At 38.6% G+C, this 26,585-nt stretch overlaps 1 protein-coding gene across 5 annotated transcripts in view; it reads right to left on the reverse strand.

Moving 5' to 3' along the window:
• RXFP1 (relaxin family peptide receptor 1) overlaps positions 1 to 26,585 on the reverse strand; it is a 93,802-nt gene that overhangs the window by 20,713 nt on the left and 46,504 nt on the right. For 4 of the 5 annotated variants that reach the window (XM_032465994.1, XM_032465987.1, XM_014556373.2 and 1 more), the window contains exons 4-10: positions 23,032 to 23,137; positions 15,579 to 15,650; positions 12,981 to 13,052; positions 10,720 to 10,791; positions 10,559 to 10,630; positions 9,764 to 9,838; positions 1,791 to 1,862 (exon numbers count right to left, since the gene is read on the reverse strand). In XM_032465994.1, the coding sequence (XP_032321885.1) occupies positions 1,791 to 1,862; positions 9,764 to 9,838; positions 10,559 to 10,630; positions 10,720 to 10,791; positions 12,981 to 13,052; positions 15,579 to 15,650; positions 23,032 to 23,137 (541 nt within the window). The remainder of the gene's footprint in view (positions 1 to 1,790; positions 1,863 to 9,763; positions 9,839 to 10,558; positions 10,631 to 10,719; positions 10,792 to 12,980; positions 13,053 to 15,578; positions 15,651 to 23,031; positions 23,138 to 26,585) is intronic. The other variant, XM_032466011.1, reaches the window with a different exon arrangement.

Below are 26,585 nucleotides of genomic sequence, written 5' to 3' on the forward strand. Positions count from 1 at the left end.
ATAATTATATGTAGTGCATTTTCACATCAAGATCCTTTGAAGTAGTAGCATGATAAATTACCCAATCTAATTTTAATCTTCAATTTCCCAGATCTTTTAGTTATGATAAAAATAAAATATTTTTGGAATTTTTAAGTGAAGCAGGGAAGAACTCGGCAGGGGAAATAGGGAAGAACTTGGCTCTCGCAAATCCAGACTGTCGCACAGCAAAGAGCACGGGGAGCTGTCTCAGCCGCCCCTGCCCTCTGCGGGGCACACCTCTCTAACAAAACGCTCCGCCCTCTCAACAGTAGCACGCATGCTCGTTTGGCAGTTGATGTGATTCTGGGTGGAGATGCCGGAGGAAGTCTAAGCTGGACCAGCTCAGAAGACCTCTCCTTTGGGATGTCAAGTCAGACTGTACCTCCTGACAGTTCATTGCTGCACTGATCCCGTTTTATGAGCCAGCATAAAGGACTAACTCAGAAAAACTTTGAAAGGATTTCCAGTTCTTGCAACATCGTGGGACATGCCTGGAAGTTGCCCTCGTCCCATCCTGAAGTATTTATTTCCTCCCAGCACTCCAAGCCATCACCATTTTCTCCCAGTCTCCCTGGACCAGACAAGCCCAGGCACCTGCCAAGAGGAAACTCACAAATGACTGCTTCATACACAGGTTTCCTTGAAAACAAATACAAGTGCAACAGAAAAGAAGTGCTGCGGTTTCTAAGTATCTGTTTGGTCTATGCCCTTTCAGTGCAATTCGGTTTTCTTTGGGTAATTACTATGAACCGTTTTGCATGACTAAGGGAGAGAAGCCTGCATCTGAAGACTGCTGAACTCACCGCAGAAAAGTTCAAGCATCTCAGTGGCTTTGAGCCCGTTGGAATGGGCGGGGAGGGGGCGTAATTGGAGAAACATCATTGTATCAGTGGTAGCTATTGCATTGCCTACACAGGGGTTCTGTGCATTCTAGTATGATTTTCAAACTTTTCCCACGGTAACCTACAGTTAGAAAAATGCATTTTACATTGAGACATAACATACACCCACACAACCCCAGAGTCATGAAACAACACATTTAATTATCTCAGTTGCACTCTGAGATTTTTATTCAATGCAATTTCATTTAAATAATGTGGCTCAGGACATAGTATATTGTTTTTATCATCCACTTGTGAACTTCGACCCACAGTTTGAAAAATACTCTTCTGGAAGAATAAACTGCGAAGGAGCAGTTGTATTTTTAAATTGAAGGAAGCCCCAGCATCCTTCACTTTCAGGAAGAGGCAACGTGAATTTAACATAAGTCAGAGAGGCATAAGGAGAAATTAGACTCGGTGACATCCTAAGGTTTATCCTGGTGTCCACAGTTACATCCTCAGGGATGTGAATACTCCGCAATTTTTCAAAATTACAATTAACTTCTCCCCAATCTTTGCAGTAATAATTCTTACAGTTTAGGACTTTAACTTAGTATTTCTCAAACTGAGATCCAAGGATAGTTTCTAGGTGGTTTATGAGAAATTCGTTCCATTAAGTTGGGAATTACTTAAGTTTGAGAAAAACAGGTCTCATGTGATACAGTGTCATTGTGATGATTGATTCCTATATGTTGTGACTCTGTGGTTATGCCTGGTTTGAACTTCAATAATTTTGCCATTGTGCTTCAGTTTCAAAAAGCTTCAAGCTGAGTGGGAACATTTGCTGTAATTACTTTGCATGTTTATGCTAGATTATACTCACACAAATGATTCATTTTGTTTGTAAAGAGATATAACATTACTTCCAAAGGACAAAACATTACTTACAAAACAGTTAAGTTACTGCAGGAAATAAAAGTCAAATTTCTTAAATTATGGATATGGTTGCCTTCAAAGTCCCTGAAATAGAAAAATCAAAAATGAGAAAGCTAAGTTTTAATCATAGACAAATAAATTGGTTAAGAATTATTTGATTTCTGCTAAAATATCATTTTTCACATACTGTTTATTTCCTATAGATTCTCACATGGTGGCCACTTACATAACACCTGAAATTGTATAATATAATGCCTCTTTTGTTCTGTGTTAATGTAAAAAGGTTTTAAAAAATCACATTAAAAACATTTGTTATGGTAAATACCAGCTTTGTAAACAGACATCTAGTGGTGATCTGTATGAAACATCTGTCCAGAGTTAACCAATGGCGTTTCGCTAAGTGATATGAGTCTCTTTGCTACAGAGGATGCTACTGCCCAGACGATATTTAACCTCCACCTCCTTTGCCCAAACGCTCCGTAGAGAAACATTCTCAATAGCCCTGGACCACTGAGAACCCCAGTTCCAGTTGCTTTAGTACATGGCCACCCCGGCCAGGGCAGACTCTGTCCTTGGTGCTGCACTCCCACTTCAGGGCGTGCGTGCAGACCCTCCTCCAGGCCCCTTGTTGTGTGATCGCAGGTCACCAACAGGAGTCTGGTCTGAGCAGCAAAATTTGCCAGAAAGTTTATGTGTGATCGTCTCTTCTGCATGGTTATCACAAACGTGTTCCTCTATTGCCCGTCTTTTATGGTATCGTTCATTCACAGTGGAAGTTTGTAGAACAGGGTTAGCTGGGCTTAGGGATACACTTTCAGAAGTAGATGCTGGTCTTCAGTCTACTCAGTCTGCCCCCACACTGAGCCTACTGGTCACCATCCAGCAGAGAGCCATTCAGGAACAACTGTGACTAAAGTACGGGAGCTGAAGGGTGACACGACTGCTCAAATCTGTAAGGGAAACTTGAGGAGCATTAACAGAAGTGCCTGTATTCTGCTGGCCAGGCTACATCTGGGATAGTCAGTTCTGTTTTGGCACTGCAGGAAAAATAGATGCTGACAAATCAAAGTCTGTCCGGATGTAAGGGTTCTAGAGATCAAGTCAATGGGATGTCAATGAAATAGGCATGTTTATAACAGAGAGGAGCAAGCCAGAGAGCTATATTTGAAGTCAGGGATGGGTTTTTCTCTGTTGCATCAGATTGCAAAATTAGATTGACTGGTTGAAGGACCCAAAACATTTCAAATTTACGCTCACAGTCAATGGGGTCCGGAGAATGAGCTTCCCACCGCTAGTGTGACTTAGCAGGGGCATTTATCGTAACTCAGAGGTTTTGTAGACAGGATTTCTGTACTGTATGGAATATTGTATTAAAATCTTACACCTTGACTCTAGATCATCCTTCGAAAGAAAAACATCTATTACTCTATTAAGTTGGACACCTACAGTACTACTTTTTTTGGTTGTTAGGTTTGGCTAAGGCTTTTTGGTCTCCTATAAATGGTATGTTGTCAATGACAAGAGACCTTCTTTCTTTCCCCAATTTTGTTGTTGCCACGAATCTGCCACCAGGTGGTGACGCTCGCCTAAGCCTCACAAAATAGCTTTAGGTGCGTTGATGTTCTTTTCTTGTTAACTACTTGTGAAACCTTTTTTTTTTTTTCTGTTAAGGTAGAAAAAATATTTCAGTTGCTCTTAATTCACTAATTTGTAAAAATCACTAAGAAGCACACCTTGAGGCATAAATTAGGGACTTTTGATTAAACTGTTAAAATTTAATGCTGAGTTTATTTTCATCTTTGTGAATTTGCTTTGGCTTTCTTCCTAAAATTAGAGGTTTTTGTCCCTGAGATGGAGAGATCTGGCTTGCCGCACAAGTGTTACCCGAGGCATACAAATCCGCTCCTTGTTCCAGAGCTCCCAGCAATCCGGGACCTGAGAGCATGTTTTGCTTACTTCATGTCTGGACCACTTTTCCAACTGAATGAGCCTCTGAACCTAACCATTTTATTTTCCCCTTTATACAAGGCAGAACTGGCTGAAAATGAAAAATGTGCTTGTATCTGAAAAACGATAACAAAAAACAAAAACACCAATAATCTCACCTGTTCCCTCTCCACTTCCTCTCTTATCCCCTGGTGGCGCTCTAAACATGCAAACCTCCCCTATGTCTGCTTCCTCACCTGCCTTCTTTAGACATCTCTGGTTCCTACCTCATAGAGAAAACTGAGGTGATGAAGGATGGAAAAGCCTTTGCCCTTCTGCCCGACATCTGTAACTTACCTGTATGTGCATCTGGTCTCCTATTCTCAGAGGAAGCTATGACCCACATCCTGCTTTAGGCTAATCCTGTGTGTCATGAGTTTGGTTTGTGAACATATGTATCTTAAAATATATGATCAATTTTGGTGAATGTCTTTGGGCATTCTTCACTATCAGGTTTATATTTATTGGGATTTTTAGGTTCAGGTGCATACAACAGAGACCCAACTAAAACAGCATAGCTACACAAGGGCTTTTTTGTTTGTTTGTTTGTTTGTTTGTTTCAATTAAAGAAAACTAGGGTTAGGTAATTCAAGGCAAGTCTGGGAATTTTACAAAGTTGTTAGAAACCTAAAATCTTTCATATTCACTGTTCACATGTCCTTGTCTTCATGGTCCAAAATGTTGCTAAAACTCAAGCCATTGCATCCATTTTTTTTCTGGATGAGCAAAGAGGGGAAGGGTCTGCCTGTTTCTTTTCAAGGAGATTTCCTGGAAGTTCCACACATAATTCTTCCCCCTCATTAGTTAGGGCTCAGTCACTAGGCTCCTCTCCATGCAGGGAGGCTGGGAATGCAGTATTTTAGCTGGGCACATTTCCCCAAGTAAACCGGTTCTGTTGTTGAGAAGGGACATCGCAGTTTGGTGTGGATCAGTGTTAGCTTATTAATTATGTATTTAGTTCTCCATATCCTCTTTCGGTTTCACTTATCTTTCATGGACTGGAAGAGGTGGATTACTATCTCTTACCACTGTGTGTCTATTTTTCCTTTTGTTTTGGTTGCTGTCTGAATCTCTTTGGGGCACGTATACTCCTAATGTAATATCTCATATTGGAAATTGCACACTATAGTGTTTAAATGCCCTTCTTTGTACTGTTGGCCAGAATTCTGCCTACTTGGCCAAAAATATACGACGCCTGTGTTTTGTTTGTTTGTTTGTTTGCATGTACATGGCATACTTTTGAGCAGCCTTTTATTTTTAATCCCTCTTAATCACTTATAGTTGCAATGTTTTGGTTAATAGTCCTGAGTTAGGTTTTACTTTAGAAGCCAATTTGAAAGTCCTTTTTTGTCTTTAGTAGATGAATTTAGTCCACTTATATTTATTGATATGACTAATATAACTGACCGTAACCTGCTATTTAAAAATATTATTATATTTACAGGTTGCTATGTTTATACGTATTATAACCTATATATTATATAGATATTGGTTGCTATATTTATAGGTTAAAAATCTTTCAACAAATGGCTTAAAATTTTTACTTCTTCCAATATTTAAAAAGGCTGAATATTCTATTGGTTATCTTGATAACTACCCAATAGACTGTATCTTCTCCTTCTTAGAGAATAACACTAGTACTCATTAATTTCCTATTAAAAGAAGTGATGAAATTAGTATATATTGTCTTCCTTTCTGTTCTTCTCTCTCTCCCACCACAGGATTTTGATCAATTACATGCTATTTATTAGTGTTCACCTTAAGAATATCAAATATCCACATATTGGTAGATCTGTTAGTTTTAAATGACATCTCTTGACTCCTAGCTATTCTATTTTTATGGTTCTGTGGTTTCCACTTCATTCATTTTGAGACTGCTCACCCATCTAAGATTATTATGTCCTCTTGCCGAATTGACCCCTTTATCTTACATGTTATCTCTCTTTATCGCTGGTGATAGTCTTTGTTCAGAAGTCTATTTTTTCCTAATACTAACACAGTCCCTCCAGCTTAAAAAAAATTAGTGTTGCACTTCTTATCTTCATTTTACAGTGTGTAGTATCTCCATTTTTTCTGGTTGCCCCAAGGTTTTTTCTTTATCTTTGGTTTTCACCAGTTTGACTGATTTGTCCAGTTTTTTTTTTTTTCCTTTTCTACTTCTGCTTGTTTTTTTCTGAGGTTCTTAGATTTTTGGTTTGTTGTATTCTATTAATTTTAGAAAATTCTTGGTCATTCTCTCTCCAGGTACTTCTCTGAAACTAAGCAGGACCCTGTGAGACAAGCCCCCCTGTGTCCCCTGACCTGCCTCTTGTTTGTAGGAAATCTTTAGCCTCCTAGGCCTTCCCCAAGTTCCAAAGAGAAGATTTAATCAGGAAAATGAGAAAATGCAGAAACAAAGAAAAACAGTCAAAATAATAATAGTTTAGCCATAAGACAAAGTCAAGGGCCTTTAGTTCCTCCTCGGGGGCTAGAGATGATATCCTGAGCTGCATCCTTGAGTCATTTTCAGATACTGAAACCCCCACCAGGTGGGAGAAGTTAACTTTGTGCTGACCATTAGCACGTAGACCCCAGACTGATGGGAACCAGAAGGCTGATGAATAAGATTCCCAAAATACCACCCAGTTACCTTACCACCAACCAATTAGAAGAATGTTCACAAGCTGATCACACACTCTGTGACTGCCTCCCTCATCTTGCCTTGAAAAGCCCTTCCCTGAAAGCCATCAGGGAGTTTGTGTCTTTTGAGCATGCTCTGCCCATTCTCCTTGTTTGGCACCTGCAATAAACACTGTACTTTCCTTCACCACAACCCAGTGTCAGTGCATTGGCTTTACTGTGCATCAGGCGAGTGGACCCAAATTTGGCTTGGTAACATCATCTGTCCTGATTTCCCTCTCTCTCTCTTTCTTTTTTCTGTGACTCCTTTTACACATTTTTAGACAATCTTATGTTATCCCACAACTTCGGGATTCTCTGTTCTGTCCTTTTAATTCAAATGAGAGCCTTCTGTCGGCCTATCTTCAAGGTCATTGATTCTTTCCTCAGTTGTGTTCAGTCTGCTGCTATACCTGTCGAAGTAATTCTCTGATTCACTTTAACAGCTTCCCTCTCTTTGCAGACATTTCCCATGTGTTCATCTATATGGACCACCTTTTCCACTAAACTGTTTAACTGATAAATCATTAGTATTTTAATTTTAATTTCCTTGTTTGGTAGTTGTAACATTTGAGCTATCTCTGGGTCTGGTTCTGTTGATTGCACAATAATTTGACAGTGGAATGTTTTTCTTGCTCTTTTAGGGATAGGGCTTTCTCAGTATTGCTGTCCCCCATACCCCAGATGCCCCAACCCAAGTGAGCATCACCCACTACTTTGTAACAGGGCAGAGTGCTGGGCTGGAGAGGTTTATCTGCCTCTACCACTGGAGCAGACAGCTTTCCCTTCTGATGCTCCTTTGGAAGCAGTAGATCTCTGCCTGGTCCCTGGCTGCAGGAGGACTTTCTGTCGCTCTCCTGGTGGCATAAAGCTTTTATTCATAAGAGGAAAGAGTCTAGGGAAGAAGGTGGGTTTGTGCCCCTGTCCACCAAGGAGGACTCTCTCTGGTTTCCTTACCTGCTCCCATCTTCTCTTGTGAGCTGGGGGAGACCAGAGGAGAAGAATCTGGTGGGAGTAGCTGGCTCCGCTTGAGTGTGGGTTCCCAGTTATTCCAAAATTTTACATAAGCCCACACTTAACCTTCACAGGTTTATTGAAATTTTAGCTAGTTTCTTTGTACCTGCTCCATGACGGTCAATTCTTCACCCTGTGCTCTGCCAAAGATGAAACGTTGTGTATGTCCCATCTCTCCTTGTCACTCCTTAGGATTCAGTTCACTTGCTTGCCTTACTACTGTAGCTCTCTGACGGGCTTGAGAAAATCCTGATTGTGTAGATTACAAAGTTCTTTCTCATTGGTAGAGGGAGCAGTGATGTCTTGTGACTTTCTATACCTTTAGCAGTATTGTTGGAATGTGGGATTGTAATATACGATACATACTCTTCTGTGACTTTTTCTTTATATTATATTTTACATTATGGTCTTGACATTGAGCCATGCTGATTGAAGCGAGGAGTTCACTCATCTTCATTGAGCCCGCATGTGTATCACATTTTATTTGTCCATCATTTCCATGGTTTCCAGGACCTTGCTCCATAATGTATCCTTGTTTTCTGTATTTTCAAATTCTTTATATCAGCTCTTTCTGCCTATATATAAACTTGCTTAGTCTCATCCTAAAATTAAATTTACTTTATTCTCTTGATCTTTAGCTCACCTTTGGCTATTTTCCCATCTGCTTATTTATTACTTATATTTCTTCCTTTTTGAATTTCACAACTTTTATTATTGTGTTTATAGTTTTATTTATTGCTTTGAAAGAACAATAAAAAGTTTTAAGCACATGTAAAAATATATATAAATATATAAAATTTATATAAAAGGTTTTAATCTGTTGTCTGTCATATATCTTGCAAGTATATTATCCTGGGCTGCCATATGTCTTTTTATTTCACTTATATCTTTCCACTTAATCATAGTTAAAAAAATTTTTGCCAACACATCTATCAGATTTTCTAGTTGATACTTTACTAAACAAAAGTTCGTGTGCAAGGTAGAACTATTGTAATTAATTTTTAAAAATGAATACTTACAAAGCAAAAAATAATTATTACTAGCATTAAGATTGGAATAATGTTCACCATCAGGAATACATGTGGAATGATTTGTTTTGGAGAGCTAAAATTTAAAGATTATAATTTTAGTAATGAAATATTTAAAAGTCCACCTCTTTAGTAATAAATTCTAATCATTTTTATTTTAATCTGAAATGTACATATGGCTGCCTTTTTAAAAGCAAAGTAAAGATTTATTATTGTATGTGTGTAGTACCTGCCACATTTGCTTCTGGTCTCAGTGCATGAATTTTTACTTGCTAATTTACTTATGCAAATATTGATCAATTTTACTTCATTACTAAGTTTGGATTACTGAGCATGTAATAACTGTTAATGACTGTTTATTCTGAGGAGGAGATAATTAAGTCTATTTATTTTTAGTGGAGGTACTGGGGATTGAACCCAGGACCTCATGCATGCTAGGCACTCACTCTACCACTGAGCTATACCCTCCCCACTTTGTAATAACTGTTAATGAATTCTTTTGAATCAAAATTTCATCACTACAAAGGCTACATTGAACCTAATTTGCCCTTTCCTTGATGACTTAGTTTGTCATCAGTGAGGGTACTGTACTGTCATACCAAGATGCCCTCTGGACTTTGTAATGATTTGGGGGCTGTTTCTGTTCCCTATATGGTTCCAAACTAGTGTGTTTTGAATGACTGTTTTTGCTTTTTATAGCACTTCTTGCTCCTGCTTTACTATCAGGTTGATAATTACTACTTCTCACTAAAGTCAACATCTCTAACTTTCCCCTCCTACTATTAACTTGGCACTTATAATCTGCTGTGAGCTTAGAACTCAAACAACCAAACTTTTGGGAACTTCCTACGAAATGAGAGACAGAGGGAATTTTCACAAGATATGCAGTTTACTGAATTGTTATTTTGGATTTATTTCTTCATGTTATCTGTGTTTTAAATAGACACATTTACTGGGTAATTGAGTTCTGCATAGGTAGAGTGGTGCTAATCACCACAAGCAAAGCTACTATGGGAAAAATTCTGTGGAATATATTCTGTTGTGATGGACTTCAGAAATCCCTGCCTCCAAAGTATTTTTGGGTTCTTTTTGAGATGTTTTACTTTGGTGAGAGTTTAGAGGCATTAGTTTAGATAATACGGATGCTTAATAAAAAAAAAAAATCATGCTAAGAAAATTTGAGGAAATGTGACACAATATTAACAACCATCCTTTGGGAAGAAAACCTAACATCTGAAGTAAGCTAGGCAAACCCAGAACAGTCAGTTGCCTCCTGAAGGGAGAGAGACCGCAACTTACAGCCAGTGCAGTCTCGGCATGTGCTGGCAAAGGGGCTTGTTGGGCAGGCGGGTAAGGACGTTATTCATCAATGCTCTGAAAAAGAAGAGAAACAGAGAAGAGTCCCATTTCCCATTTCTTTTCTCAACTTACGTCAAACACGATTTTATCACGATTCTTACAAAACGGTGAAAATCCACTAAGTTGTTGTCTTCTCACTTTAATCTTTTCCTAGATGCTGTGTTAGATTTCAGTGCATGTTAATAGTACAATCAGACAAAGTAGCTGTCATGCGGAGAAAGCAGTAGGTCAGCAGCTGGAAAGAGGCTGTGCCCTCCGGTAAGTGGGCAGTCAGAAAGGAGGTGACTTTGAATGACGGTGGTTTTTCTTTACCAAAATTAATATAGGCAGGCTAGTTCTGGTCTGCTTAAGAATATTCCAATATAATATGTCAGTGAGGCTGTGTTCATTTTTGATGAACTGACATTCTGGAAGACAGAAGATCTTATAAAATGGTTAGAACCACAAAATAGCCTCATAGAATATGATTAGAGATGGTTTTTAGCTGAAAGGCCTTTGTAGGGCTTTAATTCCAAATTTAATGCCATTAAACTTAAAGCAGTAATTTTCTTTTTCTTTTTTTTTTAATTGAAGTACAGCCAGTTACAATGTGTCAATTTCTGGTATATAGCACAATGTCCCAGTCATATATATATATATATATATATACACACACACATATTCATTTTAAAGCAGTAATTTTCATTCATGTCTTTTCCTTCAAGTGAAATATTTGCTTACGTTCTTAATACTTACAGGAGAATAAGAGAATTTAGTCCATAAAACGTTAGTGGGGAAATTCGATTGAGGGCATTATCTTCGATTATCCTGCCGGCCAGAAGAAAAAATTGATTCATTTATATATTTTTTCGAACATAAAAACTAATACTATGAAATGCCACCCAAAATAAACATACAGCCATTCTAGTCTATGGAGATCTTCAAAAACACCTGGCTTCAAGAAGGTTATCCTGTTATGACTGAGATACCTGAAAAAAGAGAAACGACTCCAGTAAATTTGTTACCTTCCTAATAGTACAAGGAAAAGAACAATAGTCACCCATCTTCAAGTTTCTCACATGCTGTTCTCATCGGTCATTTTCCTGCCTTTGGTCTCTAAAAGTTCTTTAGCACTTACCTTTCTGTGTCTAGTTTTTAAATTCCCACTGATCAACCAACCACCCATCAGTCAATCACTCTGTCTATTCATTTATTCATCAAATTATTTTTTTAATCAAAACATAGTCAATTTACAATGTTGCATCAATTTCTGGTGACCAGCATCATGTTTTAGTCATATGTACACATACATATATTCCTTTTCATGTTCTTTTTCACTATAGGTATTGAATATAGTTCCTTGTGCCATGCAATAGAAATTTGTTATTCATCTATTTTATATATACTAGTTAGTATCTGTAAATCCTTTACTCCCGGTTTATCCCTTCCCACCCCCCTTCACCGCTGGTAACTGTAAGTTTGTTTTCTATGTCTGTCTTTCTGTTTCATAATAAGTTCTTTTGTGTCATTTGTTTTTTTAGATTCTGCATATAAGTGATGTCATATGGTATTTGTCTTTCTCTGTCTGACTTACTTCACTTGGATGGACAATCTCCAGGTCCATCCATGTTGATGCAAATGGAATTATTTTATTCTTTTTTATGGCTGAGTTGAGCAAACTGTTTTTGAGCACCTACTGTACAGCACTGTGCTAGGTATCAGATCCCTTTCTTCGAGGGGCTTTGGGTCTAGAAGAAGACAGCGTGGGAGCAGGCGGTCACAGAGGGAAAAGCGAGTGTATGTAGCAGACAGTTGCCCTGACTTTGTAGCAGAGGAGACACCAGGCTCTGCTGGGGGTTGGGGGTACGGAGTTTGGACGGGTGAGGAGACAGGAAGTCTTAACTAAAGGAGGCTCAGTTGAGAAGAGTCTTGGATGGAGACATGTCACGAATGGCTGGAGTGGCTGGAGTGATTCTGCACAGGGGAGACGGCTTGTGCAAAGGCAAGAGGCGTAAAGGGGGGCAAAATGAGGTGAGAGGCTCGCCAGGGGACTTAGTGCAGCTTCGCCACAAAGAGGCTGTGAGGAGTGAGAGAAGATAGTCACGAAAGACCACATTCTGTATGACTGCACTCATACGACCGTCCAGAATGGGGAAATCTATATACAGAGAAAGTAGACTAGTGGCTTCTTAGGGCTAGGCTAACGGATGGCGGCCAGCGGGGTAAGAGCTGAAGAGTATGGGGGTTTCTTTTTGAGGTGATGAAGACCTTCTAAAATCAGTAGTTTATAAAACCACAGTGATAGGCGCACATATTTGTGAATATAGGAAAACCACTGAAGTTTGCACTATAAATGGGTAAATTGTATAATATGTGGATTATACCTAAATAAAGTGGGTTTTTAAAAAAACTTAAAAAGAAAAGAGAGAGTCTGTGAGGAGAGATGGGAGACATACCAGGGGCAGGCAGGGAGATGCTCTGGAGAAAAGGACATTGAAGTCTTCCTGGAGACTCTTTCCCCACCTCACTCACCCAACTTGACCTTTCACTCTTCTGCAGAGCGAGCCGACTCTCTGTTCTACGGGGCTGACGCTGACCTCCTCTTGTGTGTTTATTTCTATCTCAACTTCTCTAGTGCAGCAACTCGCTGCTCTGAGTCTGCTATCAGACAGACTGGTTCCCAGCTTTGCCACTTGTTAATCGTGTGGCCTTAAACAATCAACAGCTTCTGAGAGCCTCAGTTTCCCCAAGTGTAAAATAGAAATAATACGAGTACCTAATTTATTGGGCTGTTGAACATTTGAGGCCGTGCACATCATAAGCACTGGGTGCATCTTATTAGAGCCATGTCTCTGTTCAACTTCCAACTTCAACTTCTTTCCTCTCCACCTACAATTCCTATGCAAGTATTCCTTCAAATTCCACTTCCACTGATACATGGACCACACCAGTTTCACTCTTTTCTCCACCCTGACAGATCTTGGTGCTGACGTCCTGGAAAATTCCTCCTGCCAGGAATCTCCTCTTCCTGCATCAGGGTGACTTTGCTTGGGGGTGGCAGGGATAGTGCCTCGAGTTAGGGCCACTCCCCTCCTTCCCTTGCACATCCAGAGCCCCGGCTCAACACTTCCCCATGAACACCTCAGGGAGCGGGGAAATTATTGGCCCCGGTACTTACAGCTTGGTGAGACTGGACAGTCCTCTGAAAGCATGGATGGATATGGATCTAATCTTATTGTTTTGCAGACACCTGTGAAAATGATGATTAAAAGGAAAACATAATGAAACTGAGTTTCAGTTTTGCCAAATGAAGAGTCCTGTGGGTGGATGGTGGTGATGGGAGTGCAAAACTGTGGGTGTCCTTAACGCCCCTGAATGTACATTTAAAAATGGTTAAGACTGTATGTTTCACGTCGCATGTTTTTTGCCACAATTAGAACTTTTTAAAAATGAAAAAGGGTAGCCACAACAAAATAATGTAGCGAAACTGCATGGTACTTTGCTTTGCTATTAAGTTAGTGTATGATTAGGCTCGTCTTTATGTAGAAATTCCCATTATAAAGGTAAACATATGAGAGCTAAAATTTAATGTTTGAATTTTCTATGAGTGAAACTTTAGTTTACTGCATAGTAAGGCATTCACTAATCAAAGAGGCCTAGAGGCTTTGTTTTTCTTTAACTTTTTAACATTTCCTGCTGTAATTCTACAAACTTGACAGTGCTCGACACAGTGCTGGTAAAACTACAAGTATGTGAGATCGTTAGGACTCCAAACCATATTCCATGCTGATCACAGATCAGCCAAGTGGACTTGAATTTTATTAATGTGATATCCAAGTCTTAACTCCAAACAGTGTTTGAGGAAACTCATCAGGAAGATAAATGATGAAAGAGAAAAACAGAAATAAAGAGAATCCAGACTGGAAGGATATAAATTAGCTTGGAAGGCCAAGCCAGAATGATGCGGGTTCACATAGTTCCCCGAGGTCACGCTGGGTGTTGGGCCTGGAGTTTACAGCAGGTCAGAGGAAACAGAACCCGGACACCAGCCACTGCATCACACGCACCCATTTAAGCATCGCACACCTGTGCACACCAGCCACAGGTTGTGAACAGGACAAGGAGGGGCTTCGAGCCTGATTTCCTCTTCTGATGCAGGTCACCATTGTCCTTTAGGGTTTTCTGAGTTTTTGTATAATTTTTCACAGATTTTAGGAGTAATAAAGGATAAGCCCCTATGAAAGAAGTCTCTTAATCAGAAACGTCGACTAAAGGAGAGTCCCTATTTCTCCAACATGCAAGAAAACCTCACTTTAATTGTAAAATATTATTATTAAGTCTGTCATCCACCTAGCATGCTGAGGGTCCAATCGTGTAGGAGATAATGCAGCTTCCTCACTAAAGCACAGTCAAACTTTCATGGCATTCATTTATACATGAGTTTATACCTGAGTCGTGGTGTTCATTCATTTATTTCTAACTATGGTAATGATCTACTGAACAATAGACTATATTGCCTGGAGTTTGAGACAAACTATGTCTCTAATAACCTATTAGAATTTTTTTTTGTAATTAAGCTATTTTGACCTCTTACTTGGAACAAATTGGTTGTTCAAGAATTAATTCAGCGTTTGTTGTGTGAGAAATGCTAAATGACTGAATTCTGATGTTTAGAGTTGAAGTCCTAACCCCTTTTAAACGATGTGGACATAAGGTGGAGCTGCAGCTCAGAAAAGTCCTCTTACTCCCAAAATCAGAAAACAGAAAAAGGAAGTATCTTGAAATTTTTGTATCAGGCCTGATTTTGAAAAGCTCTTCCCTGTTAGTCCATCAATGTCTACAAAAAAGTTCTGAAAAGCCATTTTATTGGAATTTAATTTTCCAATATGAAACACTTTTCCGCAGCTCATCGGAGCTTTGAGAACATTTTATCAAAGTGGGTAAATATTTCTTCTGATTCTACTCTGTTTCTGTTATCCTAAAGAAAAATGTACAGGTGGATTGTATCCACGTACCAGAGTTCTCCAGTGGTTTTTTGTTTTCGTTTTTTTACAGAACTAAAACCCATATAGACGTGAAAATGAAGCCAGAAGTTCTGAGACATTTTCTAGATAGTGTGGTGCCGGCATTTCAACGCAACCGTTTAAGCACATGACAGTATGATCTAGCCACAAAGTTGACCTAAAGAGCAGGCAGCCGTCACCTGGTCTATTATGGATCCTGCAAGTACATAGATAATCTTAAACTGAAGGGAAGCTGCATGTCAGATAACTACTCAAGGGTAAAATAAAACTCAGCCAACAAGGCAGAAGTGAAAATGGAATTAAGTCCCCAAACCAGCATGCTTGGAGGTTTCAACCCACAAGGACTTGCTCTCTCAGGTAGAGCTTGAATTTGCAAACATAGGAAAGCTCTTCACTATCTAATCTCGATGGCAGATCTGGTGAAAGGCCATTACATCTTTCTCTAAGATGCACGGAGGGGCAGCGAGTGACACCACCTGAGTATCTTCACCAGGGGGGAGTGTGGTGGGAGGATTCACAGCACACGTCCTCCAGGTTCTTTGGGGGTAGGTATCTGAGATTTTTCTCAGATGGCTTTTAGAATTGCTCAGGAAAAAAAAAAAATGTTACCTCGTAGTCTCCAGCTAACAGTGAAATAATTCCCCAAAGAGGGATTGGACTTAAACAGTTGGTTCTTGCAGAAGTGGGAAGAAACAGGTATGTCCCCTGCAAAAGTCAGCTAATTTAATACCAAGAATTAAAATTTTTCTTACAGTTGCTGAAGATCATGGTACTTCTTGAAGCCATCACGAGGAAGCTTTCTTATTAAGTTCCACTGAAGCGACCTGAAATAAATGCGAATTTTGGTTCTTAAAGTTTTTTCTTTACTTTTAAAAACAGTATGAGTAACTATAAACTTTATTTACTTTAACACCAGCTCTCAGGAAACACTTTGCTTCATGGTGTCACTCTTGTATTCCTAATACCATTTAAAAATTTTTTTAACAGATTTTGAGAGTTATTTTCATTTTATTTATTTAAATTAATTAATTGTATTGAGATATAGTTGATCCACAATATTATATTAGTTTCAGGTGTACAACAAAGTGATTCAAAATATTTATGGATTATACTTCATTTATAATTATTATAAAATATTGGCTATATTCCCTGTGATGCAGCTCATTTATTTAATACATAGAAATTTGTATCTCTTCTTCCCCTGCCCCTGTCTCATCCTCCCCTCTTCCCTCTCCCCACTAGTAACCTCTAGTTTGGTCTCTATATCTGTGAGTCTCTTTCTGTTTTGTTATGTTTACTAATTTGTTTTATGTTTTAGATTCCACATGTAAGTGACAACATACAGTATTTGTCTTTCTCTGTCTGACTGACTTCACTGGCATAATATATTCTAGGTCCATCCATATTGCTGCAAATGGCATTTTATCCTTTTTATCACTGAGTAGTATTTCATTGTGTGTGTGTGTGTATGTATTTAAAACATCTTTATCCTTTGTTCTGTTGATGGGCACTCGGTTTGCTTTCATGTCTTGGCTATTGTAAATTATGACGCTATGAACAGTGCGGTACATGTATGTTTTTGAATTAGTGTTTTCATTTTCTTCAGATATACACCTGGGAGTGGAATTTATGGGTCACACGGTAGTTCTATTTTTAATTTTTTGAGGAACTTCCATACTGTTTTCCACAGTGGCTGCACCAAACTGCATTCCCACCAGCAGTGTATGAGGGTTCGCTTTCTCCACAGCCTCACCAACACTTTTTATTTGTGTCCTTTTTGATGACAGCTATTCTGACAGATGTGAGGTGTACCTCATTGTAATTTTGATTTGCATTTCCCTGATGATGAGTGATGTTGAGCATCTTTTCATGTGCCTGTTGGCCATCTGTATGTCTCCTTTGGAAAAATGTCTATTCAGGTTTCTGCCCATTTTTTAATCATGTTCTTGGTTTTTGTGACATTGAGTTGTAAGTACTCTTTATATATTTTGTATATTAACCCCTTGTTGGTCATATCATTTGCAAATATTTTCTCCCATTCAGTAGGTTGTCTTTTCATTTTGTTGATGGTTTCCTTTGCTGTGCAAAGGCTTTTAAGTTTAATTAGGCCTCATTCGTGTACTTTTGCTTTTGTTTCCTTTGCCTTAAGTTGCTGATCTGTTGATTTCAAAAGCATTTTAATACTCCTGCATTTTTCACTCTCCTCCCCCAACAACAGTTGTTTTTGACATCACATTGTACATCTGTTTGTTTTGTGTATCCCTTAACCGCTAATTGTGGATATAAATAATTTTACTACTTTAGTATTTCACTCTTCCCACTAGCTTTGTATGAGGTTGATTTACTACCTTTACTGTATATTTGCATTTACCAGGTTTTTCCTGTAGTGATTTTCACGTTTCTAGTTGGGTTGTGGCCTTTTCTTTTTTGCTTAGAGAATTTCCTTTAACATTTGTTGTAAAGCTGGCTTGATGGTGCCGAACTCTTTTGGGTTTTGCTTGTCTGTGAAACTTTTGAGCTCTCCTTCAAACGTGGATGAAAGCTTTGCCGGGTACAATACTCTTGGTTGTAGGTCTTTCCCTTTGATCACTTTCAATGTATACTGTGCCACTCCCTTCTGGCCTGTAGACTTTCTGTTGAAAAATCAGCTGATAGTCTCATGGGAGTTCCCTTGAATGTTACTTTTACTTTTCCCTTGGTGCTTTTAATATTCTCTCCTTATCTTTAGTTTTCTCATTTTAATTACAGTGTGACTCTTTAGGTTGATCCTGTTTGGGACTCTCTGTGCTTCCTGGACCTAGATGTCTTGTTTCCCCCCAACCAGGTTAGGGATGTTTTCAGCTATTATGTCTTCAAATATGTTCTCCACCTCTCCTTCTGGGAACCCTGTAATGCAAATGTTAGTGCACTTGATGTTGTCCCAGAGGTTTCTTAAAATGTCCTCATTTCTTTTCATTCTTTTTTCTTTTTACTGTTCAGCTTGGGTGGTTTCCTTTACCCTGTCTTCCAGTTCACTGGTCCATTCCTCTGTATCATTTAGTCTATTGTTGATTTCTTCTAGTGTGTTTTTTCATTTCAGTTATTGTAGTCTTCAGCTCTGTTTGGTTGTTCTTTATATTTTCTAACTCATTTTTAAAAACTTCTAATTCTTGCTCTGTGCATCCATTCTCCTCCTGAGTTCTTTGATCGTCTTTACACTCAGTATCCTGAACTCTTTCTCAGGTAGATTGCCTATCTCCATTTCACTTAGTTCTTCTGGGGTTTTATCTTGTTCCTTCATTTGGAACATGTTCCTCTGTCACCTCATTTTGCCTCATTTTCTGTTTTTATTTCCATGTATCTGGTACGTTAGTTATGTTTCCCGACCCTGGAGAAGTGAGTGTTTGTAAGAGACGTCCTGTGTGTCCCAGTAGCACACTCCCCTCTGGTCACCAGAGCTGTGTGCTCTAGGGGCTCCCCCTGTGTGGGCTGTGTGGGATCCTGGGTCTAGTGCCTGCTTACTGGTGTGTGGGGCCAGGGTTGTGTCCAGGGTGGCTGTGGGTGCAGGAAGTCTGAAGGCAGACTCTGCTGGGTGAGGCTGTGTCTCCATACAGTTAGTTGCTTGGCCTGAGACGTCCTAGTCCTGGAGCCTACAGGATGGTGGGCAGGGGTAGGGCTGGGTCCTGATGCTGATAAACAGAAGGAAGACTCCACAATGGCACTTCCCAGCATCAGTGTCCACATGGTAGAACAAGCTCCTCAAAACGGCTGCCACCAGCATCTGTGTCCTCAGGGTGAGCTTCAGTTGCCTCCTCCTCTCCTGGAGACTCTCCAAGATGAGCAGGTGGGTCTGACCCAGGCTCCTTTCAGATTACTGCTTCTGCCCTGGGTCTCGGTGCATGTGAGATTTTGTGTGCGCCCCTTAAGTGTGGAGTCTCTATTTCGCACAGCCCTCTGGAACTGCTGAAAGTAAGCCCTGATGGCCTTCAAAGCCAAATGTTCTTGGAGCTTGTCTTCCTGGTACAGGACATGGAGCCCAATGTGGGGCTCAGACCCTCACTCTTTTGGGAGAATCTGCAGTTATAATTATTCTCCTGTTTGTGGGTCGCCCACTTGGGGGTGTAGGTCTTGACTGTATCGTGACTCTGCCCCTCCTACCTGTCTTCTTGTGGTTACTTCTTTCTGTCTTTAGTTGTAGAAGATATTTTCTGGTAGGTTCTGGTCTTTTTCATTGCTGGTTGTTTTGCAGATGGTTGTGATTTAGGTGTGCTTGTGGAAGGAGGTGAGCTCAGGGTGTCTGTACTCTGCCATCTTGAGAACTCCTTCATAGTTCCATTTGGACTAAGTCTAACTGTTGATCTTGTATTATTAGAGATATTCATCTTTTCTTAAATTTAACTTAGAACATGGTTTAATTCTGACAACAAAGACATAATAAAACTGGGAAAAAAATTTTCAGTTGTGTTCTCCCTTTCTGTTTTTATTTAACAAACAGAAAGCATCTCAGTTTTTGCATGACAATAAAAATAGTGTTTTCTTGTTTAAAACACATCCAAGAACTTAAATAATTTTATATTCCTCAATATTTCAATTCTCACATTCCACTACCTTTGCTTCCTTTAAAAATTAGTTACAAAGGAACCTGTCAATTGGTACATACAATTGAACCATTTTTAATCAGTAAGTGATTCCATTGCGATTTCTAGTAAATCGTATAGAAAGATTTCCCCTAGGGTCACAATTTGATAGGCAGCTTGACACAGACCAGGTTCACATAATTGTTGTTGCATTGGAAAGGACCTAACCTTTAATTTTTTAAGCAACGATACATGGTAGGAAAGAAATAAAACAAGCAAAAAACCCAAACTATCAAAGTTGGGGGGGGCGTCCCTTGTATGAATCATACACAATCTTTCCATGTCAGTTTCTTTAACAGTGAAAGGATGGATTTGGACTAGATGACCTCTAATAATGTCATGCCATTGTTATTACCATCATTATATGTTATGGTGGAGCAGATGCTCATTGAGAAAAGAGCAACAGACTTCACTGTAGTGAGTCTGACTTGCTGTGGAATAAACACATGGAAACACTTCATCAGGTGAAGACAGTTTCATACAAGACTCTAATGATGTTATTAGCTTTCATGTTGGTTTTGGACCAGTGCTGCTTGAACTTGGCAATGAATCCTTCTTATAGAAAAAGAATTTCTCAGACTCCCTATGACACATTTTTGGAAACTAATAGGAGAAATAAACTGTTCTGGAGTCTAGAAAACTGTGTATTCTCAATGCGAGTGTTAGTATTCCAAGGGGGTGAAAATTGGTTCTTAGGGAGTGAAAAAAAATCTTACTTTTTTAATGGATAAAGAACAGACATATGTAAATAGAAACATAGTATACACATAGTATTAATATATCACAGAGGGGGACAAATAAATGTCTGAAAAGGCTTGGGAAGGGGGGCAATATTGGTAAGAAAAAAGGTTAAGAAGCATTATTCTAGACTATGCATTCCAGTCGCTTAGTGATTTTTTAATAAATGAAGGTCAAAGTTTGATTAACTAGTAACCCTCTCTTGAAATGCCTGTTACCAGATGTTCTTTCATTCCTAATATTAGCGAACTGAAAATCCCTTTTTTCTGCTGATGAGTCTCAGTTGGCTTAGACCTTCAATTCTCCTTTATATCCAGTTTATATGTTTGTGTTGTATAAAGACAAACTGAAATATTTGAGTTTGATTTAAGGATACTGATGTGCTCTCAAAAAAGTCCCATACATTCATTCATTCATTCATTTTCTCAACAAATGTGTTGAATGCCTTCCATTTGCATACTGGGAAAAAAGGTAATATCCTTGCCCTTAAGAAGCTTATACTCTGTTTGGATGTCAGATAATATACTTTGTTTTGATTGTCAGAGCTATCTCTAGTTTTTATAAAGAAAGCTCTTATTATTGGATTATGTGCTTTTAGTGATTAAATTCTAGGATCTACACGTTAGCTGTCACACAAAGCTAACATTTAGCAAGCTAGGCAATGTATACATAATACTTTTACCCGTTTGTCTCTTTTGTTCACTAGCATTTATATGAAATGTCTCAAAAAATTATAGTTTTGAAAAATATTACTTGGATTATTGTCCTCTTTGATACTTCAGTACTTACTTACATATGAGTCAACTCGCTCATTTCTGGCATTTCCCTATGATAGTTCCCGCTCAAAAATATGGTACAAGCCGAGTAAAAAAAATGATATTTACTCTTAATATATTTTCTGTAAAGCCTAGAGTTCCATTTTTCTATGGAATTGAACAGAGACACTGATGGGAGTCAGTGTTCTGCAGATAAAGGTGGAAATGGATAACCTGGATTGAGCCCTTCAACCCAAAGCACAAGAAAATGCTATTTTTCAACAAAAAATAAAGTGTAATAGACATAAACTCCTGAGCTTGAGTCCCGCTTCTCCAAATGCCTGTTGGAAATTTCCCGAGTGACCGTTAATCACCAAATGAAAAAACATCTAAATTGGAGTTCAAGTGCTCCCCACTGTCTGTCACCACGTCTCCCCATCACTTTTACTCAAGATGGAAACCTTGGAGTCATCTTCAGCCTTGCCTTCTCCCTGGCCTTTTGTAGCCAATCCTTCATGAAGATCTGAACCAGTTTTTTTCTTTATACCAAGGGCTGTAAACTCGTGGCCCACAGGCCTGTACACACCTCTCTGTGAATGTCTGTCTGCATGAATTTATGTGTCTGTACGTGTTGAACCAGGTCAGTTTTTAAAACTGGAATCAGAATGCCTTTAGGTAGGGCTTACACTCCCACCCTAGTCATCATCATCTCCACTTCCATTCCTCCAGTCCCCTCCCTCTCTTCCTTTCTTCCACAAAGGCGAATTAAATTGTTGAAGAATGGGTTCAAATCTTACTTGTGGGAAAATGAGAAATGCTACTATCAATGTATTCATGGATTTGGATTTTCTAGTAATCTGACACAAGCAATATGGGTGGTAATGTTTTCTTCTTTGAAAACCAAATGAAATCATCACACATTTTTATACCCAGCCATTCTAGTCAGCGTTTAGATCATGGAAACTCAGTGGTACCTCAGATTTTTTGGGGGGAGGGGATTTTTTTTTCTAGTAGGACTAATTACTAAAAAAAGCTGTGGTAAATTGAGGGTAGGATAGAATGCTGTCTTAGTACAGGTGGGAGTCTCACCTCTGGAAAACAAGTCGTCGTGGCTTAACCTGCCTGCTCTCCTCATCTCGTTACCAAGTTGGATAAGTCCCCCAGACTCTGCTAATTTGATGGTACCTATGTACAGGAACCAAGCTGAGGCTCTTCCCCACCCCTTGTATGTGTTAAGCACGTGAGTTGCAGTGTTATGTGGTTTGGGTTGAAAAAAGGCAAGTCTCGCCAACATTTGTAGCCTTAAAGATCCCTCCTAGTCTGTCCTCATATATACAAAAGTCAGAGCCATAAGGCACTAAAACCTATGGAAGAAAACCAAAAACTCAGCAAAACTTGGACTAAAATGTTTGTCCTCTGCTAATGTCTTTTGAAAGTTTCAGCCAAATGTCTGTTTGTGTTGCTGAAGTTTGTTAAATTCAAATTAATATTGGATCCATAAACTGCTTATTATGAGGATAATTTTCTCTTACATTCATACGTTTGAGTTACTTCAGGGAAAAACCAACATCAAATCTCTGAGTCAAAATATGGTTCAGAAGAGGCAGATTTTAAATGTGAAGTTCTGGAATATTTTATCCAACTTGTTTTACTTGCTTCATATTTTTATTTATACATGAGTGTATTACAGTTTATTTCCAATAAAGTCAAAAACTTTTCACTTTTGACACTTTTCCAATAAGTGTCAATTCTTGTAACAAGAAAGCTCTATATGATAATTTAATTGGTAGCCTTTTTTCTTTAGTAGCACATACATTCGATTGCATCTTTTGTTTAGATGAAATATGGTGGTACTAAATACTCTGTAAGATTGTTATGAGGAACTAAATAAGTGAATATATATAGAATAATTTAGAGTAGGATCTATCTTTTAATAAATGCAAATAAGTGTCAGCAATTATTATAATTGACCAAGGAACAATGATATCATCTTTGAATGACAGTGCATTAGTAATAATGACAATTAAGCCTTAGTTACAACACATTTTACAGGTGCTGTTCTGGCAGTCAGGGTGAAGCCATTCTTTTCTACTTACATCAAAGTCACATTTGAAGAAACTGACGGAACAGCTCGTAAATTGGTCTCATCACAGTTAAGCTCTAAACCTCGGCAAAGACATTGCCCGGGCACAGAACCGACCACTGAATAAAGAGGACGTAGTGAGGAATGGGGATACCGAGGGACCAGGAACAGGAAGGTAATGAAAAGAAAGAAACGAAAAGCTATGAGAAAATTATATACAAAAGTGGGTCACGTCTTAATGTAAGCCATTTGCGCAAAGCTTTAAATTAAGGTTCCAAGGTTTTGCTTTTAATTTAACATTAAAATGATGCTAGAACTCTAAGATAAGGAAACATACACAGTTACCAGTTCATGCATTTTTTTTTAAATAGCTAACTGCTCTTCTCCAGTTGGTGCAAAATAATGAATGACGTCATCCTCTCTGACTTGTCCTCGGAGAGTAGCTGTGCCCAAGGGCGACATGACAGTGTGTGATGGGCTTTGTTGTTCATATTAAAGCTGCTACTTAAGAATAAAGTATCTACGAATAGCTTTAATGGAGGACTAAGCCATTTTTAATTAGCAAGAAAGAGAACTAAACTCTGAACTCAGTGCTGGTAGAATTTTTTTTTTTTTGGAAAACTCAGGAGTTCTTTAAAAGATTTTTAGTGATCTGCTTTGACTTATGCAGGGATGTAGAGATGTCCACAGCTTCACTTATGGAAGTGAATACTTTTTATGCTGAGCCCTTCTGTTCTCGCTGGGTGTTGGAAAAAGAGGGACATTAGGACGCATGCTTTGGCAGTCTCATGGGGCTTTCATGATAGTCTTAAAAGATGTGATCTGATATTTCTAAAGTCTGTTAGAGACTTGCAGCGGTGTGTTCATATAGCTAAACAATGAGGTGGGATTATTATTCAGTGTGATGGACTGTCTGATTCCTGACTTGATGGGACTGGACCAGTACTGAGAGCGATGAGGCGTACCTCCCTTCTGCTTTTATCTGCAAGCCCTGCACTTCAAGCAGGGGTTACAGACTCAGATATCTACAGGGGCAGGCAAAGCAGGCATCAGCTGTGTCCAGATGACCCGTGGAACAGCTTCTCCTGACCATTGCCATGTGTGGCCAAGTCAACCAACATCCTCAAAGAAGCCAGAAAGACAATGCTTTGTATATAATTACCTACTTAAAAATAAGAATAGCTAACTAAAGCATTGTCACTGCCAAGAAGAGATTCCGGTGACAAAGCTGGTGGGTGGTGGTAGTGAGCACCTTGGCACCAGCCTTGGACACAGTGACGTGTCCCTTTGCTCAGATCTGAGGCCACAGATGTTTTTCCTCTCCTCCGAAATAACTCTGCAGACTCCTTACGGGACCACGAGAGCGCAAGATCACAGCTGGGGTTTTCTGCGTTTTGTAAACAGAGGCTCTGCCAAGAACTTTTAAACAGTTTTATGGTTGTAAGTGACCATTTTGGCAAGGATTCTGTCTCTCTTGGTGAAGTCATGTGCTGATGTGACTGTTGTGGGGAAGAGAAGGGAAGCGTTGGCAAGGAAGATGAAGGTCCTGCGAGGGACAGTAAGAGGGTGAAAACAGAGGGCAGTGAAGTCAACATTAATTCCGGTGTGTTTTTTCTACTTCTATAGACTGAGTTGAGATAACCCATACATGTGGATTACGGGGGTTACTTGTGACGGGGAAAAATGAACAAGATAACACCTACATACCCAACAACAAAACAAGGATGAAGCAAATTATGTCCCTTAAAATATGTATAGTATTTTGAAAGGTTTGTAATAATATGGGTACCTGATTATGCCAAAATGCTAACTGAAAATATGATAAAAATGGATGGCACAGAAAATTGCAACTATGTTGAAATTTCAAAAAAGATGATGAATGCACCAGTAAGTTAATGCTGGTAGCTTTTGAGAGGTGAAATTATGGCTGAGTAAAGAATTCTTGACAAGTCTCTGTGCTTTCCAAACTCCTCACATTTAAAGTGTATTAATGTATTCGTTAATGATGGATATGTTTTCCATGATAACTGTTCTTGGGAAGTGACTTTATAAATGTGAATTCCATTCATTCTTTCATTCAATCAAAAATTATTGGAAGCACTTCTCACATTAATTTCCAATAAGTCCTTATGATAATCTGATTTAAATAAAGTGATACAATAGGAACCTTAATTTAAGTTTCACCCTCCCAATTTCACACTAGTCTTCCCATTCCATTTTTACACTGCTTTTAAGCTTGAAAAAAGACATTTAATTATTCATTACCACCCCCCCAATCTGTCTTGAAAGAACTGTAATTAAAATTAGATATTTGTTCATTACAAAAAATTGTTTAAAAACTTGCGTTTGTAATTTTTGAACCATCATTTTTGGTGCAACTGTATTCTGATGCACGTATACTTAGGACACACTTCTCCCAGAGTTCAGGATTGGGCAAAAATTTATTTCTCTTGCTCACTTGATCCATTTCCCCCCCTTTTGTTTGTTTTTGCTTTGCAAACCGGACTATGAAAGCTATGTAACCCATTATTTTCCCTCTTTGACCTCATTCCTCATTGCTTTTCCCATTCACCATGGAATTTTTGTCTTTTACATCACATTAGTTGTTTAAGCCTGTTAGTAGCCATATTTTTATCGTAAACTGCCTAACAGCCTTTTGGGAATAGGTGAAATATAAAAAGATTTTATTGAATTTTAAGAAATGAAAAGAATTTATAAAAAAAAAAGAGAGAAAATGAAAACTACATTTTGAGATAAAATGGTTTAGTCCCTTAGTTTTTTGCATTATATTAGTAGTTAAATTATACCTGTTAACTTTTTCCTTTCTCAAAAACTTTTAGCTTTTTAATGATCAAGTAATTTGTTCTTCAGATTTTGACAATAAGACAGTGTGAGGTTGAGACAAATCACTGAGTAATCTGAGAGACTCTCAAGAGGGACGTATAACCCCTTAAGTTGGGAAGTGCTCCACTTTTTATTAGTCTCATTTGAGTAGAGAGGACAAAAGCTAATAAAAATGTTTTTAAAAAGCTACACTTTACAATTTGTGGTGGAACATAAAGGGAAAAATATAGTAAAGGATTCTTTCCCCCAACCCCCGCTTTCAACCAAGGTTTGAAAAGCTAGTGTTAAAATTACAACTTCAAGACACGCACTTACATTTGAATATTTTATTAAAATGGACAAAATTTATTTAAGAGGAGTAATTTATATAAATCTTCCTGATCTAAAATATTATACTCTCCCACTTCCCCCCAGGGTTTTTGTAAATTTTTGGTATATGTCTAAACATAGTAGGTTACAATTAAGAAGGCTTTTTGGTAGCTCTGAAGTACGGTTTAGACCCCAGAAGCTTTTTCGCTTACAAACATTAAAATCCAAGCAGCTTCTCTGATCTTCTATTTTCAGTTTTCTTTATATCAGAGTTTCTTTTAAATCAGTGTTTTTAGTGATTGTGAAAAAGGCCCTGCCAAATAACAATGCTGACTGCTGACATTAATTGTTTTCACGACAATATCTGGCATGATTTATTACTTTTATAATTATGATTCCCGAATGATTTTTAAA

The sequence above is a fragment of the Camelus ferus genome, chromosome 2 (assembly GCF_009834535.1).
Source record: "Camelus ferus isolate YT-003-E chromosome 2, BCGSAC_Cfer_1.0, whole genome shotgun sequence".
NCBI lineage: Eukaryota > Metazoa > Chordata > Mammalia > Artiodactyla > Camelidae > Camelus > Camelus ferus.